Source organism: Pistacia vera, unplaced genomic scaffold, assembly GCF_008641045.1.
Source record: "Pistacia vera cultivar Batoury unplaced genomic scaffold, PisVer_v2 Contig1196, whole genome shotgun sequence".
Taxonomy (NCBI): Eukaryota; Viridiplantae; Streptophyta; class Magnoliopsida; order Sapindales; family Anacardiaceae; genus Pistacia; species Pistacia vera.
The window spans coordinates 1-12,828 of NW_022195244.1; the positions used below are offsets into that span (position 1 = coordinate 1).

The window sequence follows — 12,828 nt, forward strand, 5'->3', positions numbered from 1 at the left end:
AGTCTGAATTGTGTATAAACTAATCCGAACATCTTGATCATAAAAAAAAAAATAATACTGTTCTCTTTTATTAAATTTGTCAGCCTTTAGTTATTTCTTGACATTTAACACTAATTATTTTAATCACTATATTCATATGGGAGAAATTATTAATAGATAGCATCGATTATTAAGTTTTAATCACATGCAGCCCAGTCTTGACAAGGGGCTTGAACCCGGTCTATCAAATTGATTTTGGAATATAGTCAAATTGTTTTATAAAATTTTGCTTTTTATTTTTCCCTCCATTTATCATGGATGGAAAGGTTTATACACTTGTAATTTTGTATAGAAGAGCTGATAGGGGGGCCACGGCTTCATTCAAGTTCAACCAATCAATTTTCTGCATTTAATATGCCAGACTACGAAAATTAAGGATGTGGAATCCAGATAGGATCTAACCTATAAAATTCTTTAATTTACCTTTCTAAAGGGTAGAATATTCCTTTAATTTCAACACACGGGACCAAATTAATCGACTAGAAGTTAAGAAAAATATTAGGGGCATCGACGCTTTACACCAAATTTTTACATTGAATAACGTGTTTATTAAATCAGACTAGTCACGTATCACGTTAACAAATATTTTATGACGACCGTTCATTTGAAATGGACTCATGTTCATATTATATGGACGGCCATCCACCTAGAATAAATATCCGTTCATAGTTTAAACTAAAAAAAATTGACTTAAATTATTTATGGATGCTCATCCTCTTATAAAGACGACCGTCCATAGTCCATAGTTATGGACGGTCGTCCTTATAAGAGGACGGGCGTCCATCTTTTAATATTAACAAATTTTAAAATTTATGGACGCCCGTTCATTATTCAGTGGACGGACGTCCCTCATTGCTTAAATGGACTACAGAATCTGCTTAAATGGTCATTGCATAAACATGTTTGTTTAGTTTGGAATGTGCTTATGACCCACGTGATTTGGAATCTGCTTATGACCCACCTACTAAATGGACTACAAATCTGCACTACAATTAATCAATTTCCATCTTTCTTCTAGCCATTTTCATTAATTCTGCTACAATTACATATCCAATAATGTTTATCCTATGTATATCCAAAAATTGAATGTAATTTTTTTTTTTTTAAATTAAACAATGGACATGCGTCCATCTAAATGGGACACCTGTCCATTGAATGTAAATTTTTTTTAAATTTTTTGAACGACCGTCCATCTTATATGGACGTCTATCCATAGTAAATAGACACCCGTCCATATAAGATGGATAGACGTCCATTATTTTTCTTTTAAAATTTTTTGGATGGACGTCCCGTCCATAGTAAATAGACACCCATCTATATAATATGAACGGAAGTCCATTAAATATAGGCAAACATCCATAAATGTTAGACGACCGTTCATTCACAAAAGACTCCAACGTGATTGCGTCTGACTGGTTGTCATATCCTTCGATACAAAAATTCAATGTAAAATTTTAGTGTCCATAACTCAGAAGTTAATGATATTTTCTTAAACCAAGAACAGATTTACCCTGTAGTCAAGGAGAGTCCAATCAGTATTGCATCAGCATCAGTCTTGAGACGGACAGAAATTTCGATACAAAAACTTGCAATACAGTTTGTTAACACAGCTTCTCAAGTTTCATCCCAATTGGGATCATGGGATTCTGTGAAGTACTGCAACATTCATCCGTATTCTGTGAAGTACTGCAACATTCATCTGTATTCTGTGAAGTACTGCAACATTCATCTGTACTGTCAGATACTCATTGAAGGATGAAGCATCTTCCTAGTCTTGTCAATTGTTGGTTCTCAATTTCTCATCATGGGCGAAACAAATGAAAAAAGACTCACCCTTCACTGAAGCATGGGAATAAGATGGCAAGCTAGCTGGTCAAGACACCATGGTTTGCACTTGGCATTGGCATCACATTAGAAACAGTAAGGTAAAAAATTAGGTTAAGATATCTACATAGTTTCCATTCAACCAACTCAATGCATACATGAAGTGCATATTGAGAAAACAGCAACTATATTACTAAGTTAATACAAAAACCTGAACCTTCAATTGATACATTGTCATTCACCCCATTGTACATTCTTGGACAACACTTTCAAATCTATAGATGCCATCTAACAGAACCCCCCAACATAAAGGCGGAACAGAAACATACATATAAGAAAGGATAGGGCATTTCACACACATGAATTGATGAATGCCTGTGCCGAATCCACATGAGAATACTATCCCATACATATTCAAATGACAAACTTCTAAGTTGCTAATTATGAGTCTAAAGAAGGTGAAGCTAATACAATTGGAGCCCACTTGCAGATGAAAAAGCAAACAAAGGAACCGAGCTAATGTAAGACAATAATGGAAGGCCCTATATCTTACAATCTTTGATATCTTTGGCTAAAAAAATGAAAATTAGTTGGTCAGTTGAGCAAGGCGGTGATATAAACTAACCAAAATTGGTATATCAAGCAATAAGGGCTAAGATTGAGAGAATAATATCCGATACGAGATCATAATTAGAATGCACATCAAGGTTGAGCAAAAATGCCTTCAAGACATTTTGTTACCACCATTGCTGGTTGATAGGAATGTAAATGCAACAGCCCATTCTCGTTTAGTATTTTCAGGCACCTTGTCTTTCCCAATGAAAGGAGTCCAGGTATCTTCAGAAGTCTTTGTCAGCACCCATTGGATCTTTTCAGGTGCATTGCAATAATCGAAGTTCGAAGGCGCGGGCGCGGGCGCAGGCATGGGTGTTGGTGTGGGCGCAGGGACGGTCTTGCCTTTTGTGCCAGACTTCTGTTTATGGCTCCCCAGAGAATGGAAAGAATAAGTGCGTGCAAGAAAAAAGGGACAGCAAGAAAAATGAATAACATTGATCTTGGACAACTTCAACAAAAACAAAAAGTCCTCATTTGTACTCACATCCACATCAGCATTGGAGTTCTCCGCTCCTTTCTTCCTTTTACGTGGAGTTCCAGTTTCCAAGAAGTAAAGCACCTCCTTTTTTGATCTGAATCGACGGGCTGAGGATGGGTCAAAATAATACTGCACAAGATAAAGAGATATTAGGTTGGGTCTGAACTTCCACCATCAAAAGAAATGTTTCCCCAATATATTTTTTTCTATGTAGCACTTTTTATTCATTCTCTTGTAACAAATCAGCAAGTCTTCCTAAGATCCTAAACAAATATCCTACACAGTCGACAAATTATTCACAGATGCTTTGAAGAGAACTTAACCTCACTTCTCACAATGTAAATGATATATCTCATCTGCAGTAATGCCTAAACAGTCTAAAAATGATTTCAACCTCGTAAAGATATCACAAAATACAGAATCCTTTCTTGAAAAACTATTAGCCAAAGTGTAAAAATTATTTCTATCATCTGTCCCTCAAAAAAGCTTTTTAGCCTGATGCAGTAATACATCAACTCTATTTCTGCGCTGAAGAAGTGCTTTCCCACTGGCATAGTATATCTAATTCCACAATTCAGGATAATTTCAGCCTTCGTGACTTCAGGAATCTGACACAGATGAGCATAAACCAACTAAAATTACAGATAAAAGCAACATCAATGATTTGCAAGAGCGAAGGACTCATTTGATAATCAGAACTGCCCTAACGCCTTTTTCAAAAAATTTCTACCTACTTCAAAAACTCAAATTAACCAGCCCACGAACATTGAGTAAATTCAAAAAACCTAACCAAGTTTGCCCATTGCAAAAAATCAACTAAATGGCATCAAATGCCAACTTTTAATTCATCAGGGGGCATATACTGATGCACCAAATTACCAAACCATTGTACAAATCCAATTTTATTTCAAGAGAATCAATCAAATAAAAGAACACGAGAGATTTAACATATGCATAAAATTAGACAAGAACAACCCTGCCAATAAACTACAAATTGATATTTCTACTATTTATTGCATGATCTAAATAAAACATTAGCAAAAACATGATAACATAAACTCAATTTCCGCATAAATAAAACCCAATTAAACATGAAGCGAGTAAAATATTTCAGAGAATAGAGAATATTAACCCTATCAATAAGTCCAGCTGTCGCTCCAGAACTCCTAACCCTATCTTCAACTAACCAACCGGGCGGCAACCATTCCGGCGTCTCCGGCGGCGGCGCCGTAGGTGGCCGGCGCTTTGACGGCGTACTCTGAGATTCTGACCCATTTGAGGTAGCTTGGTTAGGTGATTTTTTATTTTGAGTATGGGCACTGGTAGTGGTGCTGGCGGCTGTGGCGGTGGCAGTGGTGGTGGTGGTGGGAGGGTTAGCAGTGGGGGTAGGAGTTGGAGAATTGGCGGTGATGAAGGATCCGGACTTTAGTAGCGGGTCGGGTGGGAAATCGGCGGAGGAGGATAGGGGAACAGGTGGGTCGGGTTGTTGAGATTTTAGGTTCGGGTCATGGGGCAGTGGTGGTGGAGTGGAGGTTGACATGGCGATCACGGGGTTTTCATTTTGGGGACTTTAAATTGCGACAGCTTATATCATGGGGGAAACATAATATAATACTATTAAGATAAAAGTTATTAGAGTTGGAAATATTCTAGCCGTTTGATCTGGCATTGCACGCTCATCCAACTGGGGCTACCGTACATGTAGTCTGCCTTTACTAAATCTACCTGACATTTGTCTTTCTTTTTGTATTATAAATTCTTCAAATTCAATATTGTTAAGAAAATTCGGGTCCGTTTGGTATACTGTTTTCTATCATATTTTTAAACATATTCTCAAAATAACTGTTTGGTTGATTATTTAAGAAATATTATTATATTTTATTTAATTACTTTTAAATTTATTAATTTAATAAAACACCTCCCTAAAAAAGTTTAAAAATAAAAAAAACACCTCTACCCACTCACATTTGCCAGATATCAACGACTATCATCGAAAGGTGACCAGAATCTGGTATAATCCAATCAATAGTGCGTCGATCTATCATTTTCTGATTAGATCTATCGTGAATCTAATCAAAAAATGCTAGATCTACGACTAAAGATCTAGTCATTGACGGCCACATCTTTGACAGTAACTGGTCGTCAACGATAACCACATCTTTGGCCATCGTTGACGACCAAACATGACTAGGTCTGACCTTTTCTGACCAGATCCACGATGGATCTGGTTGAAAAAAGACCATCTCGATGTACAACCGATCAGATCCAGTCGGTTATGCGTCGATACGATAAATCCAATCACCCTCTAATAGTGGTGGCCGACTGCCAATATTTAATGGATGAATGAGAGTATTTTTGTAATCCTAAATGTTTTTATTAAGAGATATTTAGTAATTTAGAGACGTTTTATTAATTTTTAAATCCGATCTCATTATTTTCATCCAATTCTAAATATATCCAAAATACTCAAACGCACCTTTTTAGCATAAAACGAGATAATGTCACTGTTTATATCAGAGTATCAGACTGGGCTAATCAACAAGATTGTCCAGTCCATTATGCTAAATGTCTCCGGCAAACTCTTGAAATTAGTGCTTTGTGTCTGTCAATAAAACAACTTTAAGTAGCCCAAACCAAAATGAAGAAATAAACAGCAGTGGTTGTTGTGCCACTACGCACGTGCTGAGACTGAGAATAGCTCCTGTCCCAATATTATATTTTCATTTTGTATATGAGGAATTTATTTTCATTGGCCCAAGTGGTTATAGAGAGACGTAAAGGTTAAGAATAAAGTCAACAGATCCAAGGGCATAAGGCCAACACATTTCTCAATTCTATAGCACAACATTTTAGCTTTCTCAATACACCTATCAATCAAAATCCTGGAAAAACCCTTGTTCAAATGACCGGCCTCACAATATCCTCAATCATTGGCCCAAACCTATACAAATCCAATTTAACCATACATTTTTTTTCCGATGGGAAACAACCAGATTCTTCTCAAAACAGCATGATTAAAAGAAAAGATTCAACAGATTATTGAATGTGTTTAGTCCCGTTGAAAACCCTTATCAACCTATTGGATCAAACAAAACAAGGCTTCATATTATGAACTTCGATTTTATATGGTCAAGAAGAGGATCAAGCTAGGTTTATTTTCAATCAATGTTATTATTTAAATTGTAATATTTTTTGTTATACCGTAAATTTATGCATGAATCCTAGACAAGTGTCCTGTGACTAAGGAACTCGTGCATGAACTCTCACCACGTGTCCTGTGATAACGCATTTGTCCAGGTTGTGTGTCACACCAGAAAGGAGTTACTTCACTTGTAAGACTGTCATATGTTACTTCAATAGTAAGATTCAAGGTTGAACTGTCATTCATGTAGTGTGTCACCTTATAAGAAGATTATTTCACTAGTAAGTCTCCAATAAAAGGTGGTTTGTCAGGCCACGTGTCATGCGATGAGAGAGTTGCTTCATGAGTTAGACCAACTCATGCAACAATACAATAGGGATCTCCCACACCAAATCAATGGTCTAGAATCTCATTTTTTGCAGTAGATATAAAGTAGTTGTCTCTCTTAAGAGCATATATCTTTTGTAAACACATCAATAAGATAACAATAGACGTAAGATTTACGTATTGTATCCAAACTACTTTAAAAATTGTTTTTGTCTATTCTTTTTTATTTACATGCATTATTGTTATTATTTTTCATTGGTTCAATATCATATTTTATGATCTCGAGCAAACCTTTTGTGCGAACTCCCACAGAAGGCTCGCGTACTTCTCGTTGATGTGAAAAACCGTAACAACATTTTTGTATGATTTAATGCTGCAATTAGGAAACCATGGCATCATTCATTAAAATTAACCAAATTTTAGAGGGATCGAATAAAAATAACACACCTTGAAAACCTAACTATATTAATTAATATATGCATCTTTGTATATAAATACCCTTGTGTAGCTGCCTTTTCAGTTACAATTTCCAAAATTCTCATCACTCCGCTTAATGTTAACCCAGCGACCCAAGTTTGCATTATATGAAGTGGGCAAATCTTTGGTTCGTCTTATTCGACAAAATACACAAATCATAATTTTTTTTATTTATTATTTTAACATAATAGCAACATATACTAACTTAATATAAACCACCATTGGGTGGTCGAGTGAAGCGATATAAACTCTTAGATGTATTATTTAAGAGGTCTTGAGTTTGATTCCCTTCTGTTGCAAATAGGGGGTTGCCACAAGAAAGTTGACCCGATTATTAATTTCAGGGTCCTAGAGATTAGTCGAAATGTGTGTGAACTGGCTCGGACGCCCTCAATCACCAAAAAAAAAAAAAAAAAAACCTAATATAAACATATATTATATATATATATAAAGAGAGAGATTGAGAGAAAGTTAAAAAAGAAAAGAGAGAGAAAGAGATTGAAATGTTGGGTAGAGGGCAATTTTTGAATATTTATAATTATTAATTAATATAGTTTAGGGTTATTTTTGCCCTAATCTTATTCATCCGTTCAAGTAATCATATGTGGTTAATTTAGCTTATTTATCACTCAAATTCTTTTGGGTCTTTCCACTTTCACACGTCCCTAAGTGTACACGCCACCACCACCGCAGCGTGTTGTCCTATACAAATTAAACATAACAATTAGACAAATTTTAAACTACCCCTGTACTTTCTTTTATTATTTTGAAATTAATATTAGGCGACCCCAAAGTTTATCACAAAGATAATTTGGTACTCAAAAGATTTGAAAATGACAATTACCTACTTTTTATCTAAAACTGTTAGTAAAATCCGTCTAACTAAGGACAATATAATAATTTTATATCCATTAATTTTAAATTAATCCATAAATCCCTAATTTTTTTTTATTTCATTTCTCTCCTCTTTCTTATTTTCTTCTTCGTCTCTCCCTTCTCTTCTTTCTTTTTCTTTGTCTTTTCCCTCCTCCCCTTCTCTTTTTTTACTTTTCTTCTCCCTCTTTTCCCTTCTCTTTCTTTCCTTTCTTCTTCGTCTTTTCCCTCCTCCCCTTCTCTTTTTCCTTTTCTTCTCCTTCTTTTCCCTTCTCTTTCTTTCCTTTAGTTCATTGATTAGCCTAGTGGCTTACTATCTTTCTTGTGTGATGTAGGAGCTTTTGGGAAGTGACAGCAAAGGATGCCCAGCTGAGGAGAATGTGGAGGCAATATGTCAGTTTTTTAACACCATTGGCAAGCAGCTGGATGAGAGCCCAAAATCAAGGCGTGTCACTGATGTCTATTTTAGTAGGTTGAAGGAGTTGACCACAAATCAACAACTTGCCCCACGGTTGAGGTTCATGTTTCGCAATGTTTTAGATCTGCCAAGAAGGGAAAAGAGGGAGAAGAAAAGGAAAAAGAGAAGGGAAAAGACGAGAAGAAAGGAAAGAAAGAGAAGGGAAAAGAGGAGAAGAAAAGGAAAAAAGAGAAGGGGAGGAGGGAAAGGACGGAGAAGAAAGGAAATAAAGAGAAGGGAAAAGAGGGAGAAGAAAAGTAAAAAGGGCGAAGGGGAGGCGGGGAAAGACGGAGAAAAAGAAAGAAGAGAAGGGAGAGATGAAGAAGAAGATAAGAGAGAGAAGAGAAAAATGAAATAAAAAAATAGGATAAAAAAATTAGAGATTTATAAATTAATTTAAAATTAATGGATATAAAATGTTAAACGGATTTTATTAACAAATTTAAACAGGAAGTAGATAATTATCATTTTCAAATATTTTGAATACCAAATTATCTTTATGACAGACTATAAGTACATATCGTTTAGCTTTAATATGCACAAAACAATAGTAAGTAACCCTGCAACCTAACGCCGTTACCGACCCTTAACCCTTGAAGGGCACAAATTGAACTCACTCTTTATTAACAATTTTTAAGGGTAATTACTAAATCCCCCAAGTTTAAAGAAAATATATCCGACCACCTTATAGGTAAGAAATAATCACTTAAACCCATCCCTTTCTTTACATTTTCTCTCCCCAAACAAACTCATTTTTCTTTTTCAATTCTCTCTCCATTTTCCCATAAACCTAATGGATTCCTTTCTCTTTCTTACTATTCTACAGTAACCAAACAAATCTCCTCACTTTTTTTTCCATTTTCACTTTAACTAAAAACTAAACGTTACGGAAACTGGATATTCAGCTGCGGTTTTCCATGGCTTCTACCCAACCACACCGGCTTGCCCAATTGCTGTGCCGCTTATGCTACCAACTAATGGCTACAACAGCTGCGTGTGGGCTGATTGCCTACCCACCAAGTTACGTGAGTCCATCAGTCGGCCCTGAACGGATGGACATGGATTTGTATTGTAAGTTAAGTTGCAAAAGATTCGTATAATTTCGTAATATAAACAGTAAAAGACAAAAAATGTTTGTCACTGAATAATTCATAATATGAAAATAAATTGGGTGGGTTTGTTTTGTTATTTTGAATAGAATTTTGAGAATAATATTGGATGAGTATTACGAGATAAAATTTAAAAATTTATAAAAAAATTCCATAAGTTTGCTAATTTAACTAAATACCTTAATATATAAATTTTTTATAAAATAACAAAAATACCCCTACTCATCCACAGTGCTAGATTTTGGTCACCATCGGAATCTGGTCGAAAAATAATGTTACGATACAGACTGATCGGATCTAGCTGATTATGTGTCGATATGGCCTTTTTTGACCAGATTCACCACCGATCTAGTCGAAAAAGGTCAAATCTGGCGGTCAATGGTTGGAAAAGGCTAGATTTGGCCTTAAGCGACGACCAAGATTTGATTGTCATTGACCGTCAACAACAGCCATATCTTTGGCTATTGTTGACCAGATCTACTGTGGATCTGATCAGAAAAGGCCAAATCGATGAATTATCGGCCAATTCTGATTGTTTCTATGCCGTTGTGATAGATTCTGACAATCATTGACGGTGGTTGTCAGAATCTGATAACTATGGATATGTGGAAGTATTTTTATTGATTTTTAAATTTTTTTTTATGAGTGTTTAATTAAATTAATAAATTTAAGGGGTTTAAAAATATTAAAAAATATAATAGTATTTCTCAAATAATTAAATAAACGTATATTTTGAGAATATAATAGGCAATAATAAAACAAAAGCACCCGAATATTTTTTAAACTATAAAAGGGTATTTACGTAACATTGACTGTACCGGTTGATAACCACGTGTAAAGTTATAAGATAGTGTATTATGATTTTCAGACTTTGTCTATAAATATATTCTGACAATAATAATGAAACTACGAGGGTAGTTTTGAAATTTAATCCCATCCCCTACCCCTACCGACCTCTCCTCAATCGTCATATGAAATCCTTCCACGCAACAACAAAAGCGCGTGAGACATAATTCTATCCAATTCACATTTCACTCCAACATTAACAGTAATGCAAGACAAAACTAACTCTTCCACTCTCATCTCTTCACTTCTCAACTCAACCATGGCTACTCTAACTAAACTCTCTCAACTTCTTCTCTTACTTATCTCATGCCACCTCACCTTCCGCCCCGGCAACGCCGTTGCCAGTTACTCCATCGGCATCAACTACGGAGCCATCGCCAATAACCTTCCGCCACCTCAGCAAGTCGCCAACTTCCTTAAAACCCGAACCAGCATTAACCGCGTCAAACTCTTCGATGCAAATCCCGATTTCCTGCGGGCCTTCGCCAACACTAACATTTCCGTAACCGTTACCATCGGTAACGGCGACATCCCTGCTCTGGCCAAACTGCCGGCCGCGCAGTCCTGGATCGCGAATAACATTCTGCCCCATCACCCTCAAACAATCATCAGATACATAACCGTTGGTAACGAAGTCTTGGCCACGTTGGATAAAAACCTAGTCGCTCATCTTCTGCCTTGCATGAGAGCTCTAAAATCAGCTCTCGATCTGGCGAAGTTGAGCAGTATCCAAGTAACTACACCTAATTCGCTGGGTATTTTATCGGCTTCTGAGCCTCCAAGCGCGGGAAGATTTCGAAAGGGTTATGATAAAGCTGTATTCGCTAAGATACTCGAGTTTCATAATCAGACCAAATCGCCGTTTATGGTTAACCCGTACCCGTATTTTGGTTTTAAGCCACAGACGCTAAACTACGCTTTGTTTAAGCCAAACGCCGGCATCTTTGATCCAGCGACGGGGAAAAATTACACAAACATGTTTGATGCGCAGCTTGACGCTGTTTACTCGGCAATGAAGAAGGTCGGTTATGGTGATGTGGATATTGTAGTGGGGGAGACCGGTTGGCCGTCGGCGGGTGATCCGAACCAACCGGATTCGAATTTACAGAACGCGCTGTCGTATAATGGGAACCTTGTGAAGCATGTGAACGCCGGTAAAGGGACGCCTCTGATGCCTAATCGGAGTTTTGAGGTTTACCTTTTCGCTTTGTTCAATGAGAATCTGAAACCGTCTATTTCGGAGCAGAATTTCGGGTTGTTTAAACCCGATTTCAGTCCGGTTTACGATGTGGGCATTTTACGCAGTAAACAGGTATGTTACTGTTATTAGTCTGTAAATAACATCTTTTCTCTTGCAATTGAACTATCCATGCACAGGAACCCATTTGTGTTACAGAGCAGAGTTGAATTTATGTTTTTGACTGTTTGAATCGTGTTTTAATGGAAGTCAGGGAAAAACGTGTTCTTTCCGATCACTAACAGCCACAATTACGCACCACGATTTTCCTTTCATCTTCTGACACATGCCAGCTTTAGGTTAATGTACAGGCACCTTTGTGGAAAACAGATGCTATCTTTCTTAGCTGTTATTTCACAGAATTACCCTTTCATCTGTTGTATATCTACACCTTTCCCAAGAACAATGTTTGTTTGTTCGAGTGGTATTTTTGTCACATTATTTAAAAATTAAAAGCTCCTTGCTTAAACAAGTAAAAAGTATTCAGAATTCATCACGCAAACGCATTTTTTTTCTTTCTTTAATCAGGCACAAGGTCCCACCTCTCCTGCTGCACAGCCACCATCAGCTGCTTCACAGCCACCATCAGCGGCTGCACAGCCACCATCAGCTGCTTCAAAGCCACCATCAGCGGCTGCGCAGCCACCATCAGGGGCCATGAAGTGGTGCGTGCCGAAATCAGACGCCACTGATGCGCAGCTACAGGCGAACATAGACTACGTGTGCGGTACTGGATTGGACTGCAAGCCTATACAGGCTGGTGGGACCTGTTTCAATCCGAACAACATACGGTCACATGCATCATATGCCATGAACGCATACTATCAGGCCAATGGACGACACGATTACGGCTGTGATTTCGGCCACACCGGAGTCCTCACTTCCACGAATCCAAGTACATCATAAATCATCCCAACCGTTGCTTTTTTTTTTCTTTTTTTTTTTTAAATGTAATTAAGTGGACCTTTATTTGATTTGAAATTTTGGACTGTGGCAGGTTACGAGGCATGTGATTACTCTTCCGTTGAAGAAGTAAAGGTAGAAAAGTCGGTGGCGGCAAATACGATGATATTTTGTGCCGTTAGGGCGGTGATTATTGTAACTTTAATTCAACTTTTATTTGTAATTTAAACGGAAAAGCAAAAGAGTGGGCCTAACTTATTTTTTTGGGTTTGTATTTGCCCCTATTTTTGTCTCGTCATTATGACTATTTATAAGGCCTTGTATTAGTTTTTAACTTAGTATAGTGCTATTTGCTTTTGTCAGCTGTGGCTAAGTATGTGAGTTCAGTCAACAGATTAGATATTGTTTAAATATAATATACAGGTGTGAGATTCTTAATGAGAAGAGAAATAGCCCAATAAGAGATTGCAGAAATTAAAAAAATTATGAGATTACCATGAA

The 12,828-nt window shown here is 36.9% G+C and overlaps 2 protein-coding genes across 3 annotated transcripts; one reads left to right on the top strand and one right to left on the bottom strand.

Moving 5' to 3' along the window:
- Positions 1 to 2,033: 2,033 nt before the first annotated feature.
- Positions 2,034 to 4,526, bottom strand: LOC116112127 (methyl-CpG-binding domain-containing protein 5-like). Of its 2 annotated transcripts, XM_031398315.1 has the most exons (3): positions 4,089 to 4,526; positions 2,963 to 3,085; positions 2,034 to 2,836 (listed from the first exon to the last, which is right to left on the bottom strand). In XM_031398315.1, exons 1-3 carry the CDS (start codon positions 4,494 to 4,496, stop codon positions 2,588 to 2,590), a joined length of 780 nt encoding a protein of 259 aa, XP_031254175.1. In that variant the 5' UTR covers positions 4,497 to 4,526; the 3' UTR covers positions 2,034 to 2,587. The 2 variants fall into 2 exon arrangements, with proteins under 2 accessions (XP_031254175.1, XP_031254180.1); XM_031398320.1 differs by lacking the exons at positions 2,034 to 2,836; positions 2,963 to 3,085 and adding an exon at positions 3,092 to 3,564.
- A 5,831-nt stretch (positions 4,527 to 10,357) lies between these two features.
- On the top strand, positions 10,358 to 12,708 carry LOC116112042 (glucan endo-1,3-beta-glucosidase-like). The gene is made up of 4 exons (XM_031398218.1): positions 10,358 to 11,499; positions 11,953 to 12,319; positions 12,422 to 12,513; positions 12,691 to 12,708. Exons 1-4 carry the CDS (start codon positions 10,393 to 10,395, stop codon positions 12,706 to 12,708), a joined length of 1,584 nt encoding a protein of 527 aa, XP_031254078.1. The 5' UTR covers positions 10,358 to 10,392.
- Positions 12,709 to 12,828: the final 120 nt, after the last annotated feature.

Coding starts and splice junctions, on each gene's coding strand:
- LOC116112127 (XM_031398315.1), bottom strand. CDS start 4,496: ATGTCAACCTCCACTCCACCACCACTGCCCCATGACCCGAACCTAAAA. Junction 3,086..4,088: donor CAGCTGGACTTATTGATAGG/GTTAATATTCTC, acceptor TATCTTGTGCAG/TATTATTTTGACCCATCCTC. Junction 2,837..2,962: donor ACTCCAATGCTGATGTGGAT/GTGAGTACAAAT, acceptor AGCCATAAACAG/AAGTCTGGCACAAAAGGCAA.
- LOC116112042 (XM_031398218.1), top strand. CDS start 10,393: ATGCAAGACAAAACTAACTCTTCCACTCTCATCTCTTCACTTCTCAAC. Junction 11,500..11,952: donor GCATTTTACGCAGTAAACAG/GTATGTTACTGT, acceptor TTCTTTAATCAG/GCACAAGGTCCCACCTCTCC. Junction 12,320..12,421: donor CCTCACTTCCACGAATCCAA/GTACATCATAAA, acceptor GGACTGTGGCAG/GTTACGAGGCATGTGATTAC.